Source organism: Salvelinus sp. IW2-2015, linkage group LG27 (genome assembly GCF_002910315.2).
Source record: "Salvelinus sp. IW2-2015 linkage group LG27, ASM291031v2, whole genome shotgun sequence".
NCBI classification, from domain to species: Eukaryota; Metazoa; Chordata; class Actinopteri; order Salmoniformes; family Salmonidae; genus Salvelinus; species Salvelinus sp. IW2-2015.
Window position 1 is genome coordinate 11,337,542 of NC_036867.1, and position 15,608 is coordinate 11,353,149.

Genomic DNA, 15,608 nt, shown 5'->3' on the forward strand with positions numbered 1-15,608 from the left:
GATTAATTGGGATGGCCGATTAATTAGGGCCGATTTCAAGTTTTCATAACAATTGGTAATCAGTATTTTTGGACACCGATTGTGGCCGATTACATTGCACTCCACGAGGAGCCTGCGTGGCAGTCTGACTACCTGTTACGCGAGTGCAGCAAAGCCAAGGTAATTGCTAGCTAGCATTAAACTTGTCTTATAAAAAACAATCAATCTTAACATAATCACTAGTTAACTACACATGGTTATGATATTACTAGTTATCTAGCTTGTCCTGCGTTGCATATAATCGATGCGTGCCTGTTTTCGCGCATTCGCGAAAAAAGCACTGTCGTGCACCAATGTGTACTAACCATAAACATCAATGCCTTTCTTTAAAATCATTACACAAGTATATATTAATAAACCTGCATATTTAGTTAATATTGTCTGCTAACAGGATTCTTTTAACTAGGGAAATTGTGTCACTTCTCTTGCGTTCCGTGCAAGCAGTCAGGGTATATGCAGCAGTTTGGGCCGCCTGGCTCGAGTTGAAGACTATTTATGCATGACACAACCTAGCTGTGGTTATATTTGGTCGATAATGATCATCTAATACTCTTCAAAGCTCCAAGACTCTATTTAGACTATTATATATCGTCAGATTGTTACTAATATATAGACATAATGCTAATTGTGAAGGTCGATGGTAATAGTATACAATCCTTCTTCTCCCTTTGTCTAATTTGGACCAGCGATGTCAGCCCCATGAGCATGCTGAGTCTGACAGCACTGTGGGTCGTCGAGGATTTCGTACTTAAGATAGTTGTATTGTATGCTCATAAATGTGCTGGTTGTCATACCGATGCTGCCATTTCAATGGCATTTGAGCACATGTTTGAAACTTGGAAACATGAACACACTCCTGGCTCCATTCGAACAACTGACTSGAGAAATAAGCTCATCAACTTCGCCTGTAGCAGACGTGATAGCCTCTGTCATGGCACTGAAATGCCTGCTCAACAAAACTGCCGACACAGGTTGTGAACAAGTGATTCGGTAGCATTCTCTCTTTACTGTGTCACCACCATGTGCGATGCTAGGTACAAGGACAGCTACTTCGATGCAGACAAAAAACAGGGTTTACATGAAATGTTCCATACACAGCTGGATAAGATGGAAACGGACACAGTGACAGTGCGCACCGAGGAAGAGAAGCCACGGACAGACAGAGCTGAAACTTTACTGCTTGACATGTATGATGAAATCCCGGTTGAGAATGAAACGACTGAACAAATGAACAACGAAACAGCACAGCAAGTAAGTGAAAGAAATAGGTTTTGATGATGTTTTACTGGTAACAGGGACATACGTAAATGCCAAAAAAATAACTTTTTGGTCAGTGTGGTGTGGTGTGGTGTGTGTGTAACCTTGAATTAACTAGGCAAGTCAGTTAAGAACAAATTCTTATTTACAATGACGGCCTAGCCCGGGCCAAACTCGGCCGACGCTGGGCCAATTGTGCGCCGCTCYTATGGGACTCCCAATCACAGTCGGATGTGATACAGCCTGGATTTGAACCAGGGACTGTAGTGACGCCTTTTCACTGAGATGCAGTGCCTTAGACCTTTACGTCCATGTGTGTGTGTGTTAACTATATAACTGTACTAGAATATCTTGAAAGGCCACAAAAAATTGTAATATCGGTTATCGTTATCGTTTTTTTTGGCAAGGAAAATATTGGATATCGGTATCGGCCAAAAATGTAATATCGGTGCATCACTAACTGTAAATGTCGTTATTGTGAAGTGGAAAACGTCTAGGAGCAACAATGGCTCAGCCTGCGAAGTGGTAGGCCACACAAGCTCACAGAACGGGACCGCCGAGTGCTGAAGCGAGTAGCGCGTAAAAATCGTCTGTTCTCGGTTGCRACACTCACTACCGAGTTCCAAACTGCCTCTGGAAGCAACGTCAGCACAAGAACTGTTCGTCGCGAGCTTCATGAACATGGGTTTCCACAAGCCTAAGATCACTATGCGCAATGCCAAGCGTTGACTTCAGTGGTGTAAAGCTTGCCGCCATTGGGGGAAGGGGGGTTACCTAGTCAGTTGTACAACTGAATACATTCAACTGAAATGTGTCTTCCGCATTTAACCCAACCCCTCTGAATCAGAGAGGTGCGGGGGGCTGCCTTAAAAAACATCCACATYTTCAGCACCCAGGGAACAGTGGGTTAACTGCCTTGCTCTGGGACAGAATGAAAGATTTTTACYTTGTGCGCTCGGAGATTTGATCCAGCAACCTTTCAGTTACTGGCMCAATGCTCTAACCACTAGGCTACCTGCTGACTGGAACAGTGGAAACGCATTCTCTGGAGTGATGAATCACGCTTCGCCATCTGTCAGTCCGACGGACAAGTCTGGGTTTTGGAGGATGCCAGGACTACGCTACCTGCCCAAATGCATAGCGCCAACCGTAAAGTTTGGTAGATGAGGAATAATGGTCTGGGGCTGTTTTTCATTGTTAGGGCTAGGCCCCTTAGTTCCAGTGAAGGGAAATCTTAACGCTACAGCATACAATTACATTATAGACGATTCTGTGCTTCAAACTTCGTGGCAACAGTTTGGGGAAGGCCCTTTCCTGTTTCAGAATGACAATGCCCCTGTGTACAAAGCGAGGTCCAWAGAGAAATGGTTTGTCAAGATCGGTGTGGAAGAACTTGACTGGCCTGCACAGAGCCCTGACCTGAACCCCATCGAACACCTTTGGGATGAATTGGAATGCTGACTGTAAGCCAGGTCTAATTGCCCAACATCTCACTGATGTTCTTGTGGCTGAATGGAAGCAAGTCCCGCAGCAACATCTAGTGGAAAGCCTTCCCAGAAGAGTGGAGGCTGTTATAGCAGTAAAGGGGGGACAAACTCTATATTAATGCCCATGATTTTGAAATGAGATGTTCGACAAGCAGGTGTCCAAAGCATGTGTCCATACTTTTGGTCATGTAGTGTACCTCAGTCTTGTCTTGATTTAGCTGGAGGAAGTTGTGAGCCATCAAAGTATTTAAATCRCTAATATAGTCTAATCATTTATTTGTGGAGCTAGAATCTTCTGGTGACACAGAAATGTAAAGTTGTGTATYGTCCGCGGTACAGTCAAAATCAATTCTGTGCTTTCTGGTAACGCTGCCAAGGGGGAACATATATAAACTGAACAGTATTGGACCCAAAATCAAACCTTGTGGAATGCCACATGTGATATGTATTTTCTATTAGTTATGTTCACCAAGGGTGACAAAAAACTCTTGACCAATTAAATAGGACTGGACTGGAGAGGCCTACCCACCTCTCCAGTCTATCCAGAAGGACGTCATGGTCAACAGTGTTGAATGCAGCACTTAAATCCAAGAGTACAAGGACAGAGAGCTGTTTGGCATCTGTGTTGGCTCTAAGATAATTTACCACTTTAACTGTGCTGTGGTGGGCCCGAAAACCAGATTGGATRTTGGATTGGATATTTTTTTTAAATATAGTTGGCAGTTAGAAAATCATTTTGCTTTTAGAACATCAATTTCTCCAGAATTTTGCTTAATAATGGAAGGTTAGAGATTGGCTGAAAATGGCTAAAAACTGAAGAATCTAGATTACTTTTCTTCAGAAGGCATTTCACCACAGCAGTTTTTAGTGCAGTGGGGAAAGTGCCTGTGGACAGGGAGTGATTAACAATAGCTTGCACTTYTTCAGATATGCAAYTAAAACCTGTTTTGAAGAAGGTGGTGGGGATAGGATTGAGAAGRCAGGTAGAAGGCTTAAGTTTCAGTATCACTTTCCTGAGCATGTCTGTGTCAACAAGGGRAAATAMATCCATAGTGCCTYTGCGTGGTAGTCTTGGGCACGTATCATCAAACTCCTCATCAGGTCTTGCTTGACTGATACTCAGCCTAAAGTTTGTTATCTTATCTCTCAAATATGCCGCAAACTCATCACATTTGGAGGAAAGTTCACATAAGTTTGCGGGGGTAGGMTTTATCAGGCCATCAATTGTCAAGAAGAGCTCTCAAATTATTATTAGTTTATAAATGTTTAGAGCTCATTTTTAGAGCACTACTTCACTGCTCTGGTATCACTGAGGGGGGCGAGGAGGGCGAGGAGGGACTGAACCATCCCTTGCCGTTCTGTATGGAAAACATCCTTATTGATTGCAGCAGTGTGTGTGTGTGTACGTGTGTGTGTACGTGTGTGTGTGCTTGAGTATGTGTCAGTTAAATCTATGGGTCCTTCGTGTCCTCCCAACCAGAGGTAGATGATGTTAGATGATGCCGAGTGGCGATATCGCCATTTCTAAACGTCATTCTCARTGATGGAGGAGGGGTTTCTGTGTCRTGTGCGTTTGACCTTCGACCTATTGATTTGTGTGTAAAAAGGGAGAGCAGTCCAGAGAGAGGTCAAAAGCCATCACCAACAACACTCCTAACCAGAGAATCCTGGAAAGAGAAGAGTAGTGCAATCTGAACTACAGTAGATGGATAGATAGGGGTAGATCAATGTGAGTACACTTACTGTTTTAAAAGGCGAGAGGGAGAGAGGAGTGGGGACTGTGAAGAGTCTTGTTCCATCCCAAATGGCTCCCTATTCCCTTTATAGTGCACTTCTTTTGACCAGAGTACATGGGGAATAAAGAGCCATTTGGGACACAGCCAGGGACAGAAGAGTGGGAGTGTGAGGAGAGAGAGAGAGAGAGAGGAAGAGAAGAGGTAAGTCACCCCCATGCCTCTGCCGTTTCCATAGTGATAAGGTCAACATTTTACGGGTATGGGGGGCCACTTTTGAGGAATGCCTTCGCTCGCACACACACTTGAACAGATGAAGAAGGATACACACACCATGTACAAAAATAAATATACACACACGGACACACACACACACACACACAGAGACACACGGACACACAAACAATTTAAAGACAAAGGCAATCCAATTGGAAAAAAATAACTGTATCAGGATTTTTTCTGGGTCAAAATGGAGCTGAGGTGGTGGGCATGGAGGAGTTGTGGTTGTGGTAACTGGTGCGGTCACCCTCCTGTTGGCTGCAGGCCAAAATGTAGCTGTTTTAAAGCAAATTTCTTGCAATTCTACACATTTTTACATGTGGCGGAGAGAAAATGTTGCAGTCTTAAAGCTAATTTCCTGTTCTACACATTTTGCCATGGCTTATGCTATCTGAGTGACTCAAATGTTATAACAAAATAAATGKGGGCACCATGCCATGACAAAAATATTCCTGAATGTGTCCTTTTGGGCATTTTAGGTTCCCCCTGACTGTCTAGCTTTTATTTTGATGATTATTGGTTCTCAAAGATGATTTCATTTAAAAAATATTTAGGTCCATTATCTTTTCTACATACTTTATATCTGCTTTTAATCGTTTAAGTCGACACAGATTTTTTTTTTTTTACTTTTTGGAAATAGGCGGACCGAAAAACCACACGCAGAATAAACCCTGTGGATATCTGTCACTATCGTTAATGACCTTACGTAGAAGTCAACACAACCTCACTCATGCACACGCATACCTTAGAAGAGCCAAGGGATTTTTTATCTGCTCATCTCATATTCACAGGAAGTTGACATGCACAGACAAGTCTCAAGTCCTTGTAATCACCAACAACACTACTGTTGAAATGAAACAGATTATCATCAACGTTGAGCGACGGACTGAACAAAGCCAACAAGGTCAACGGAACGCTAGACTAGCGACTGGTGCCTCTGTCACTGGCCGTATCCCAAATGGAACCCTATTCCTATACACTATGGTCAAAAGTAGTGCAAGATAGGGAATATGGTGCAATTTGGGCCACTATCTCTACGAATGCTGCCTCTAATCAGCCTTACAGGGGTGATGTGTTTGTTCCGAGCATCCTGTTAAAGCCAGGGTTAAAGAAGGCTAATATCAGAGCCATGTTTTTCTCCCAGTGCAGTCCCAGCCACGCTGGAGTCTTGTGTCGTAAGGGACGGTCAATTATTGATCCTGCAGGCAGCAGAGCAGTTTGTGTGTAGTGTAGGTGGACTCTGCTAAGCATGCTCCGTAGGGTAGGTAATGATGTGAGGGGCCTTGTCAGCTCAACCTTCCACCCTCCATTCATCTCTCTCTCTTACACAAACACATACACACAAACAAGGACACATGCATGCACGCTTACTAATGTGTGCAGTGCCTTCAGAAATTATTCATACCCCTCGACTTACGTCACATTTTGTTGTGTTACAGCCTGAATTGAAAATAGATCAAATATTTGTGTTTTTTTCACCCATCTACACACAATACCCCATAATGACAAAGTGAAAACATGTTTTTATACATTTTTGCAAGTTTATTGAAATTGACGTATATATTTCATTTTAATACAGTTGAAGTCGGAAGTTTACATACACCTAAGCTAAATACATTTAAACTCAGTTTTTCACAATTCCTGATATTTAATCCTAGTAAGAATGTCCTGTCTTAGGTCAATTAGAATCACCACTTTATTTTAAGAATGTGAAATGTCTGAATAATAGTAGAGAGGATGATTAATTTCAGCTTTGATTTCTTTCATCACATTCCCAGTGGATCAGAAGTTTACATACACACAATTAGTATTTGGTAGCATTGCCTTAAATTGATTAACTTGGGTTAAACGTTTTGAGTAGCCTTCCACAAGCTTCCCACAATAAGTTGGGTGAATCTTGGCCCATTCCTCCTGACAGAGCTGGTGTAACTGAGTCAGGTTTGTAGCCCTTCTTGCTCGCACACACATTTCAGTTCTGCCCACACATTTTCTATAGGATTGAGGTCAGGGCTTTGTGATGGCCACTCCAATACCTTGACTTTGTTGTCCTTAAGCCATTTTGCTTGGGGTCATTGTCCATTTGGAAGACCCATTTGCGACCAAGCTTTAACTTCCTGACTGATGTCTTGAGATGTTGCTTCAATATATCCATATAATTTTCCTGCCTCATGATGCCATCTATTTTGTGAAGTGCACCAGTCCCTCCGGCAGCAAAGCACCCCCACAACATGATGCTGCCACCCCCGTGCTTCACAGTTGGGATGGTGTTCTTCGGCTTGCAAAACTCCCCCTTTTTCCTCCAAACATAACGATGGTCATTATGGCCAAACAGTTCTATTTTTGTTTCATCAGACCAGAGGACATTTCTCCAAAAAGTACGATTTTTGTCCCCATGTGCAGTTGCAAACCGTAGTCTGGCTTTTTTATGGCAGTTTTGGAGCAGTGGCTTCTTTCTTGCTGAGCAGCCTTTCAGGTTAAGTCGATATAGGACTCGTTTTACTGTGGATATAGATACTTTTGTACCCGTTTCCTCCAGCATCTTCACAAGGTCCTTTGCTGTTGTTCTGGGATTGATTTGCACTTTTCGCACCAAAGTACGTTCATCTCTAGAAGACAGAATGCGTCTCCTTCCTGAGAGGTATGACGGCTGCGTGGTCCCATGGTATTTATACTTGCATACTATTGTTTGTACAGATGAACGTGGCACCTTCAGGCATTTGGAAATTGGTCCCAAGGATGAACCAGACTTGTGGAGGTCTACAATTTATTTTCTGAGGTCTTGGATGATTTCTTTTGATTTTCCCATGATATCAAGAAAAGATCCACAGGTACACCTCCAATTGACTCAAATTATGTCAATTAGCCTATCGGAAGCTTCTAAAGCCATGACATCATTTTCTGGAATTTTACAAGCTGTTTAAAGGCACAGTCAACTTAATGTATGTAAACTTCTGACCTAYTGGAATTGTGATACAGTAAGTGAAATAATCTGTCTGTAAACAATTGTTGGAAAAATGACTTGTGTCATGCACAAAGTAGATGTCCTAACCAACCTGACAAAACTATAGTTTGTTAACAAGAAATTTGTGGAGTGGTTGAAAAACGAGTTTTAATGACTCCAACCTAAGTGTATGTTAACTTCCGGCTTCAACTGTAAGTAATGACACCCCTGAGTCAATACATGTTAGAATCACCTTTGCCAGAGATTACAACTGTGAGCCTCTAAGAGCTTTGCACACTTGGATTGTACAATATTTGCACATTATATATGTTTTATTTCTTCAAGCTCTGTCAAGTTGGTTGTTGATCATTGCTAGACAGCTTTTTTCAAGTCTTGCCATAGATTTTCAAGCCGATTTAAGTCAATACTGGAACTAGGTCACTCAGGAACATTCAACGTCATCTTGGTAATCAAGTCCTGTGTATATTTGGCCTTGTGTTTAAGGTTATTGTCCTGCTGAAAGGTGAATTTGTCACCCATTGTCTGTTGGAAAGCAGACTGAACCAGGTTTTCTTTTAGAATTTAGCCTGTGCTTAGCTCTATTCCGTTTAAATGTATCCTAAAAAAACTCCCTAATCCTTGCCGATGACAAGAATACCCATAACATTATGCAGCCACGACCATGCTTGAAAATATGAAGAGTGGTACTCAGTGACGTGTTGCGTTGGATTTGTCCCCAAACATAATGATTTGTATTCAAGACTAAATTTAATTTCTTTGCCAAATTTTGGCAGTTTTACTTTAGTGCCTCATTGCAAACAGGATGCATGTTTTGCAATGTTTGAATTACATACAGGCTTCCTTTTCACTCTGTCATTTAGGTTAGTATTGTGGAGTAACTACAATGTTGTTGATCCATCCTCAGTTTCCTCCTATAACTGCCATTAAACTCTATAATTGTTTTAAAGTCACCATTGGCCTCATGATGAAATCCCTGAGCACGTTCCTTCCTCTCCGGCAACTGAATTAGGAAGGACGCCTGTATCTTTGTAGTGACTAGGTGTATTTATACACCATCCAAAGTGTAATTAATAACCACCATGCTCAAAGGAATATTCAATGTCTGCTTTTTTTTTTTACCAGTCTACCAATAGGTGCCCTTCTTTGTGAGGAATTGGAAAACCTCCCTGGTCTATCTGGTTGAATCTGCATTTCAAATTCACTGCTCGACTAAGGGACCTTACAGATAATTGTACAGTGGTTGCTCCACTAAAATKTTTGTGATTGTGCTGCGGGACTTAGAGGTAATTTGTGGTTTAGTATGGTACCCTGCGTCACCACTTCATWGCTCCAGACCAGGTCAAGGGGGAGTTAGAKYACTGATTATGCTTTTGGGTCCTTCTGTGTCTCTAACTGACAATGAATGGGYGACATAAACCTAAATAGAAACTGATAATTGTGCACGACTTCAGTATTACTTACTAAAACTGTTGTTACACTAAGGTTTTTATTATTTTATTCAGATTATTTTGCACTTACTGTAGTAGTGTAGCCCAGTCTTTAATAAAGACATGTTTTGGTTATCCTGACCTGGACACCATGTACAGTACTATAATAGCCCGTTATGGRCTATTAGCAGGACAATATACCTTTACCAACACCWCTCTGTATTTTGATACTTTGTGGATGGGACCTCCCCATTGGCGTCACTGTCTAGGTCACCGCATCGCAATGCAAAATGAGCTGCTACAGATAGCCGTGCCGGGCGCCACCGAGAGACCCATGAGGCGGCTTTCGGTTTGAATTTAGAATCTTCCAATCCTCTATATGTAATTATTGGCGGAGAGTCACATCATATTTTTCAATATACTGTAGGCCTACCGTAGGCGACATGAGTCTCACTAGTGTTGAGTAATGTGCTGTTAAAGGTGGTGTAGGTCTTATTTATTTAAAGAGCATATTGAAGTTAGAAGCAATAGGATTTGAAGCAATAGCCTACAACTATTTTAGCACCATTTTGCGCTGTTCTGAAACAAGCATGGGGACTGGTCTTGATAAATCAATGATATTTTTATTTTCACTGAATCTTCGTTTGGGTATTGGTTAGACTACAATTATACAATTAGGGTGTAGAAATGTTATGCTCTTTGTGTATCCTTTATTTAACTATTCAAGTCAGTTAAGAACACATTTTTATTTACAAGTACAGCCTACTCCTTCTTCCCCATCTGGGAATTGAACCCCGGTCTCCCAYGTGCCTGCACAACACGGGGATTCTTTAGCTAAATAGCCAAGCACTGTATCCTACTCCCGCCCATCACGTTGTACAGTGCCATATTTTCCATTCCATCCCAACGGAAACACCATAATATTAATCAAATTAATTAAGCAACATTTCTTAAAATCAGTCCCATATATTATGTTCTTACAAAAAAAGGTTTTAAATTCTCTASYACAKCCACTATTGAAGGCTATGAAACACTTCTCAAAGATGTCCTCTGGTGGTCAAACTAGCACTAACTAGCATTAACGGTACCAGTGGTTGGCAATTAAATAACGTGCCATAGAATTCTGCGGCACCATGCAAGCTGTGCTGCAGTACGCTGCAACTTTTAAAGGACGAACCACTGTATGTGTGGTGTACAGAGATGAGGTAGTCATTCAAAAATCATGTTAAACACTATTATTGCACACAGAGTGAGTCCACGCAACTTATTATGTGACTTGTTAAGCACATTTTTACTCCTGAACTTATTTAGGCTTGCCATAWCAAAGCGGTTGAATACTTATTGACTCAAGACATTTCAGCTTYTCATTTTTAATTTGTAAACATTTCTAAAAACATAATTCCACTTTAACATTATGGGATATTGTGTGTAGATCAGTGACACAAAATCTCAATTTAATACATTTTAAATTCATGCATTTTAAATGCAGTGGCAGCCATGATTTAGCAGTATAGGGGAAACACTGACGTAACACCCTGTCTCTAAGCCAGTGTTGGGACATTAAGCAGCTGCGCGTGGGGGGTGTTACCCCAGACTGAGGGTTGTCCCCTTTGCCCCAATTACCCAGCTGGGGGGTATGAGCAGACTGCCCTCTAGACCCTGCCCTTAAGAGTCCAACCCACCACTCTGTGTTTACATTATTTATCACATCATTAGTCTGCTCATAATTGACATAATTGTGTACAGACTGCTGACAGCCTGCCTTTGTTAGAGTTCCATGAAGATGTGAGGTGAACTACAGAGGAAAGGCTCTAGTCATAAGGAKACATTGAACCTGGGTTCTACAGGGGGCTAGACTAGTCGAGTAGAGATATGGTAGAGAGATATGGAAGACCATCCCTCACCATAACCTCCACATGTGCCGGTCTAGCCACATTTATAACGGAACCCAATCAGCAAAGCTAATTGAGACTAATTCTGTTAGCGAMGGCTAATTGTGTGTCCCCAGAGCTCTGAGAGGAGTGTCTGTTCCCGTCCCTGTTCCTCACCCGACCTCTATGCTAAACAGAACGCATTGGAGAACGTACAATATGAGAACCAGGGTTGGGGTTAATTCCACAAATTAAATTCTAATTAAATTCCCTCTGACTTTAAATTCAATTCAATTTCAATTCCTCAGAATGATTATGTCACTGTACTAGTTATACTGGAAATATAGAAATACAAGTTGAAATTATTATTTTAAAAATCCTGCAGTCAATGTTTTATACTAAGTGCATTAACTCCATTGACTGGGAAATGTACACATATTGAATTCTAATTCAATTCAATTCCAAAGATGAAATGTTTTTACAATTCCGATACAAAAACTTGAATTCCAATTCAATTCCAATCCCATAACCTGAAGATTGTTGAAATTCGATTTTTTAATTCGACCTTAAATAATTCCACTGCACCCCCTCCCCCCAAAAAGTATTTTGTGAACTAACACTTGCACTTTACTTTTCTTCCCGCTTACTAGCTCTAACTTTGCTGATAGCTACTTTATTGAGGAAAAATGTACWTATTACGACTGTGATATGGTTCTCCCAACCTAGCATTCTTAAGACGAATGCACTAACTAAGTCACTCTGGATAAGGGTGTCTGCTAAATGACTCAAATGTCAATGTTAATGTAAACATMAATTCTCCACTTCATGAGTGAATTCAAGAATTTCTAATTAAATTGGAATTGACCCCAACTCTGATGAGAACATATGACAGCACTATCAGAACTTGCCGTGAACCTCATGATCCGCGAATTCCACTTTCCAGGGATATATATACTGTATTGTATGCAATACTACTACAAACGTTTGATAACACCTGAAACAGTCAGTAGCCCAGTTTACTCAGCAAAGGGCGCCAGTAAAACTTTCTCACCTCAGCTTGGTAGAAATGAGGTTGTTATAACAGATATATAACGATTAATCAAAGGCGTCTTACCGAGGTAGAGGGAGGCATTCTCCTTCTTGACGTTGTCGTCCAGGTAAGTGGGTCCCAGGGTATAGATGGGCGTCGACCCCATACCCACCAGGATCTGTGCACAGATAAATAGCGCCACGTACAGGTTGTGTTCGTTACCCTCCTGGTCTCGGGGGCACGACGCCACGTCCAAGGCATCCCGCCCGCTGCCGTTCCCGCTCTGGCACAGACCCTCGTGGCCCGTGGATGAGTTGAGCTCCTGGATCTGGTAGGGTGGTGAGATGAAGTGTGGCAAGGAGAACAGAGCCGCCCCTACGGCTATGAACACCCCTCCTACCGCCAGCCAACGCGGCCTCTGACCCCTGCCCCCAAAGTAGGAGATGAAGACGACGACGAAGAGAGAGCCGATGTCAAAGCAGCTGACAAGAAGGCCGGACTCGGAGCTGCGGAGGCTGTAACGCTTCTCGATGGTGGTGATGACGCTACTCAGGTAGCCCGATACCATCAGCGACTGGATGAACGTCAGGTAGCACATGCAGAACAGGAAGCAGCGCGAGTCGGCCAGGATGGCTTGCACATACTTCCTGGCGGGGATACGGAGGAAGCGGGTTAAAGAGAAGCCTAGTTTCTTATCCCTGGCCCCAGTGGCCATGGAGCTTCTCAGCCCCACCAGGCTGGAGGCCGAGGGGGACTGGAGCGTGAAGTCTGTCAGAGAGGAGGGAGACTCTGCCTGGCTAGAGTCAGGGTCAGTGGGGGTTTGGGGATGGAGCTGGCTGCTGTGGTGCTCGGTGGCTGCTGTGGCCATGGAGGTTTGGGTGGTTTGGACCAGACGTGGTTCCCCCAGCAGAGGCTCATCACAGCCTGACAGACAGGGCCCATTCAGGATGGGGAGACTCTTGGACTTGAAGCAGCTCCCTGTATCATGGGTCATGTACTGATACTGGTTCTGGAACTGTAGGACCTCACGGACCTCCAGGGAATCTGATAGGTCGGAGCCCATCTCGTCGTTGTCTGATAACATCATTGTGTTTGTTGGGCTACTGAAGATAACTAAGGCTTGAGTATCACTGTATCTCAGTTTAGCTTATTTGGATCCCCATTAGCTGTTGCTCTGGCAGCAACTACTCTTTCTGGTGGCTAGTGTCTCAGAGTGGATAGCTAGAGCCACATTAGCACACAGTACTAGTGTGACTACTACTACTTTTGGGCAGACAGCAGTAGAAAGTACACTGCCCTGACAGTAGATATGGAGACGTGTGTTGGTGCCGGTGGGACTCTCTAGCAATGGACATGATTCAGCTGCATTGCTGTTTGCACTTAGCAGAGCAATGCTGCTTTGCTTTTATCACAAACATACTATGTATGCTCCTCACTTGGGCTAAAATAAATAAATACAAATATCTCACAAACAACTAACCAATACAGACAGCGCTATCTGGGTTGGATAGAAAAACAAAACGTTTTTCAACTGTGTGATTCCAGCGAGMCAGACCGACCGTTATTTCTATGGAGTAATTCTGTTGACAGGCAACACGCAAGCAAAACACTAAGGGAACTATGTAAGCTATCTGAGATGTTTGGATTTGGAGACGATAATAGGTCCTTTGTATAGTTATTTTTTTTTTCAATCCTGTTTTTCTGGTCAGTGGTGATTTGATAGCTCTTTGTTTCGTTGTCACTGCATGAAGTCCTCGTAGGAAGCTTGTTTCACTCTCAAACAGCTGAGCAGAATCCTACAGAGAAATGACAGTGGAGACAATTTATCACAAAAGCATTCACCTGACAGCACTTTGTGACATCAGCTGATGTAAGAAGGGCTTTATAAATACATTTGATTGATTGACAAATAGGCTATTCTCAATGTATACAAGGTTGTTACATTTGTTACATATCCATCGTGGTTCGTCTTTCCTATATCCTACTGGCAACATTGTGTCATTTTAGAAACAAGTCATACGATATAGGTTACATATTCGATGAATAACGGTCAACAAGAAACAGTAATTTCTTACAAAATAAATCAACATAATTGAGCCGAAAGTAAAACCTGCCATAGCAAATCTCCCGTTCTGTCAAGCGATGAATTCAGAGAACAATGAAAAACACCACTGGTTACCCTTTCAGAAAATATAGGCTACATGATTCATGTAACTATCCCGACATACAACTGTAACCGTTCTTGAACCTAACTATTATGTTGACACCAAACTTCCAGACAATGTAAAGAGAAAAGCGACCGTAAGATGCCATCGTTTACCGTATTGAGGCTCGAAACCTCGCGCAGGACCGAGAGACGGAAGTAGGCTGTTGTCTCCGACGCTGCCACTCAGTGAATGAGATTGTGGATGGTGTGGGGGAATAGTCTAATGTGAAGGGGCGAATTATTTTTCACACAAGCGACCGGGATTTGTAGTCCTTCCATCGCCATGCTCTCCCTTAATTTCCCTTACGTTCTCTCCAAACATGAGAAACAAGTGGTGATTGTCTGCTCTAGCCTACTCTGATTGTCGTGAAAACGACACACGGAGCGTCAGAAAAGATGGTGTATGTTTCGCTATAAATGTAATCGATTATGTGGACTGTGAGACACAAAGTTCCAAAATTATTGGTCAGCCGCTCAGCTCATTCAGAACACAGCGTTGCAATCGACAGCTGGGACCCTCGTTGACCCCACCGGGGATTGACTGCGGGAATGAATTGGCTATTTGCACAATCGCCTCTATTCTTGAAAGAACCCCTTACTGCATGCAGCCACTTATCCAGAAGCTGCATGGCATTTGAATTAAAAGTAAGGAATACTTTCAATTCAAATGCCATGCAGCTTGTAAACTCAATGTATGTGAATTAATTGTAAAGCCTTGCGTTTGTTGTTTGTTGCTGTAGTTTTCTCCATATAAATCAAGTATGTTTTCTAGCATAATGTTCTCTATAAGGGAAAATGTATTTAAATAGCCTATGTTTTATTCAATATCGTATTAGCTTTGTTATTAATTAGCCTACATAGGTAAACACATTGGAGCTATGTGAATAAACTGTAAATAAAGCATTAGTATAACTATTAGCCCCCACCTTCAAATAACCTAGAGCAGGGGTACTCTGTTAAAAACCCTGTAAAGATTTGCCATGAATTTGACAGTATCTTAAAGGCAGCTCTGTGGCAAGTACAATTCTGTATGTCATATTACAGTACACCTACTATAATGAGGGGTGTCATGCACACCAGACATCTGAGGGGGCACAAAGTACGTGAGGATGGCTGGGGGGGTGGTCCGGAGAGGGGCTTGCATATCCAAGCATCTCTGTTATTATCTATGCATAGTCACTTTAATAACTCTACCTACAGTTGAAGTCGGAGGTTTACATACACTTAGATTGGAGTCATTAAAACTAGTTTTTCAATCACTCCACAAATTTCTTATTAACAAACTATAGTTTTGGCAAGTCAGTTAGGACATCTACT

General features: G+C 42.3%; 1 protein-coding gene across 1 annotated transcript in view; it reads right to left on the reverse strand.

Moving 5' to 3' along the window:
• Positions 1-14,513, reverse strand: part of slco5a1 (solute carrier organic anion transporter family member 5A1) — a 125,680-nt gene extending 111,167 nt beyond the window's left edge. The window contains exons 1-2 of the mRNA XM_023972811.2: positions 14,406-14,513; positions 12,170-13,881 (exon numbers count right to left, since the gene is read on the reverse strand). Coding sequence (XP_023828579.1) covers positions 12,170-13,172 — 1,003 coding nt within the window. The 5' untranslated portion in view covers positions 13,173-13,881; positions 14,406-14,513. The remainder of the gene's footprint in view (positions 1-12,169; positions 13,882-14,405) is intronic.
• Between the last annotated feature and the right edge of the window lie 1,095 nt (positions 14,514-15,608).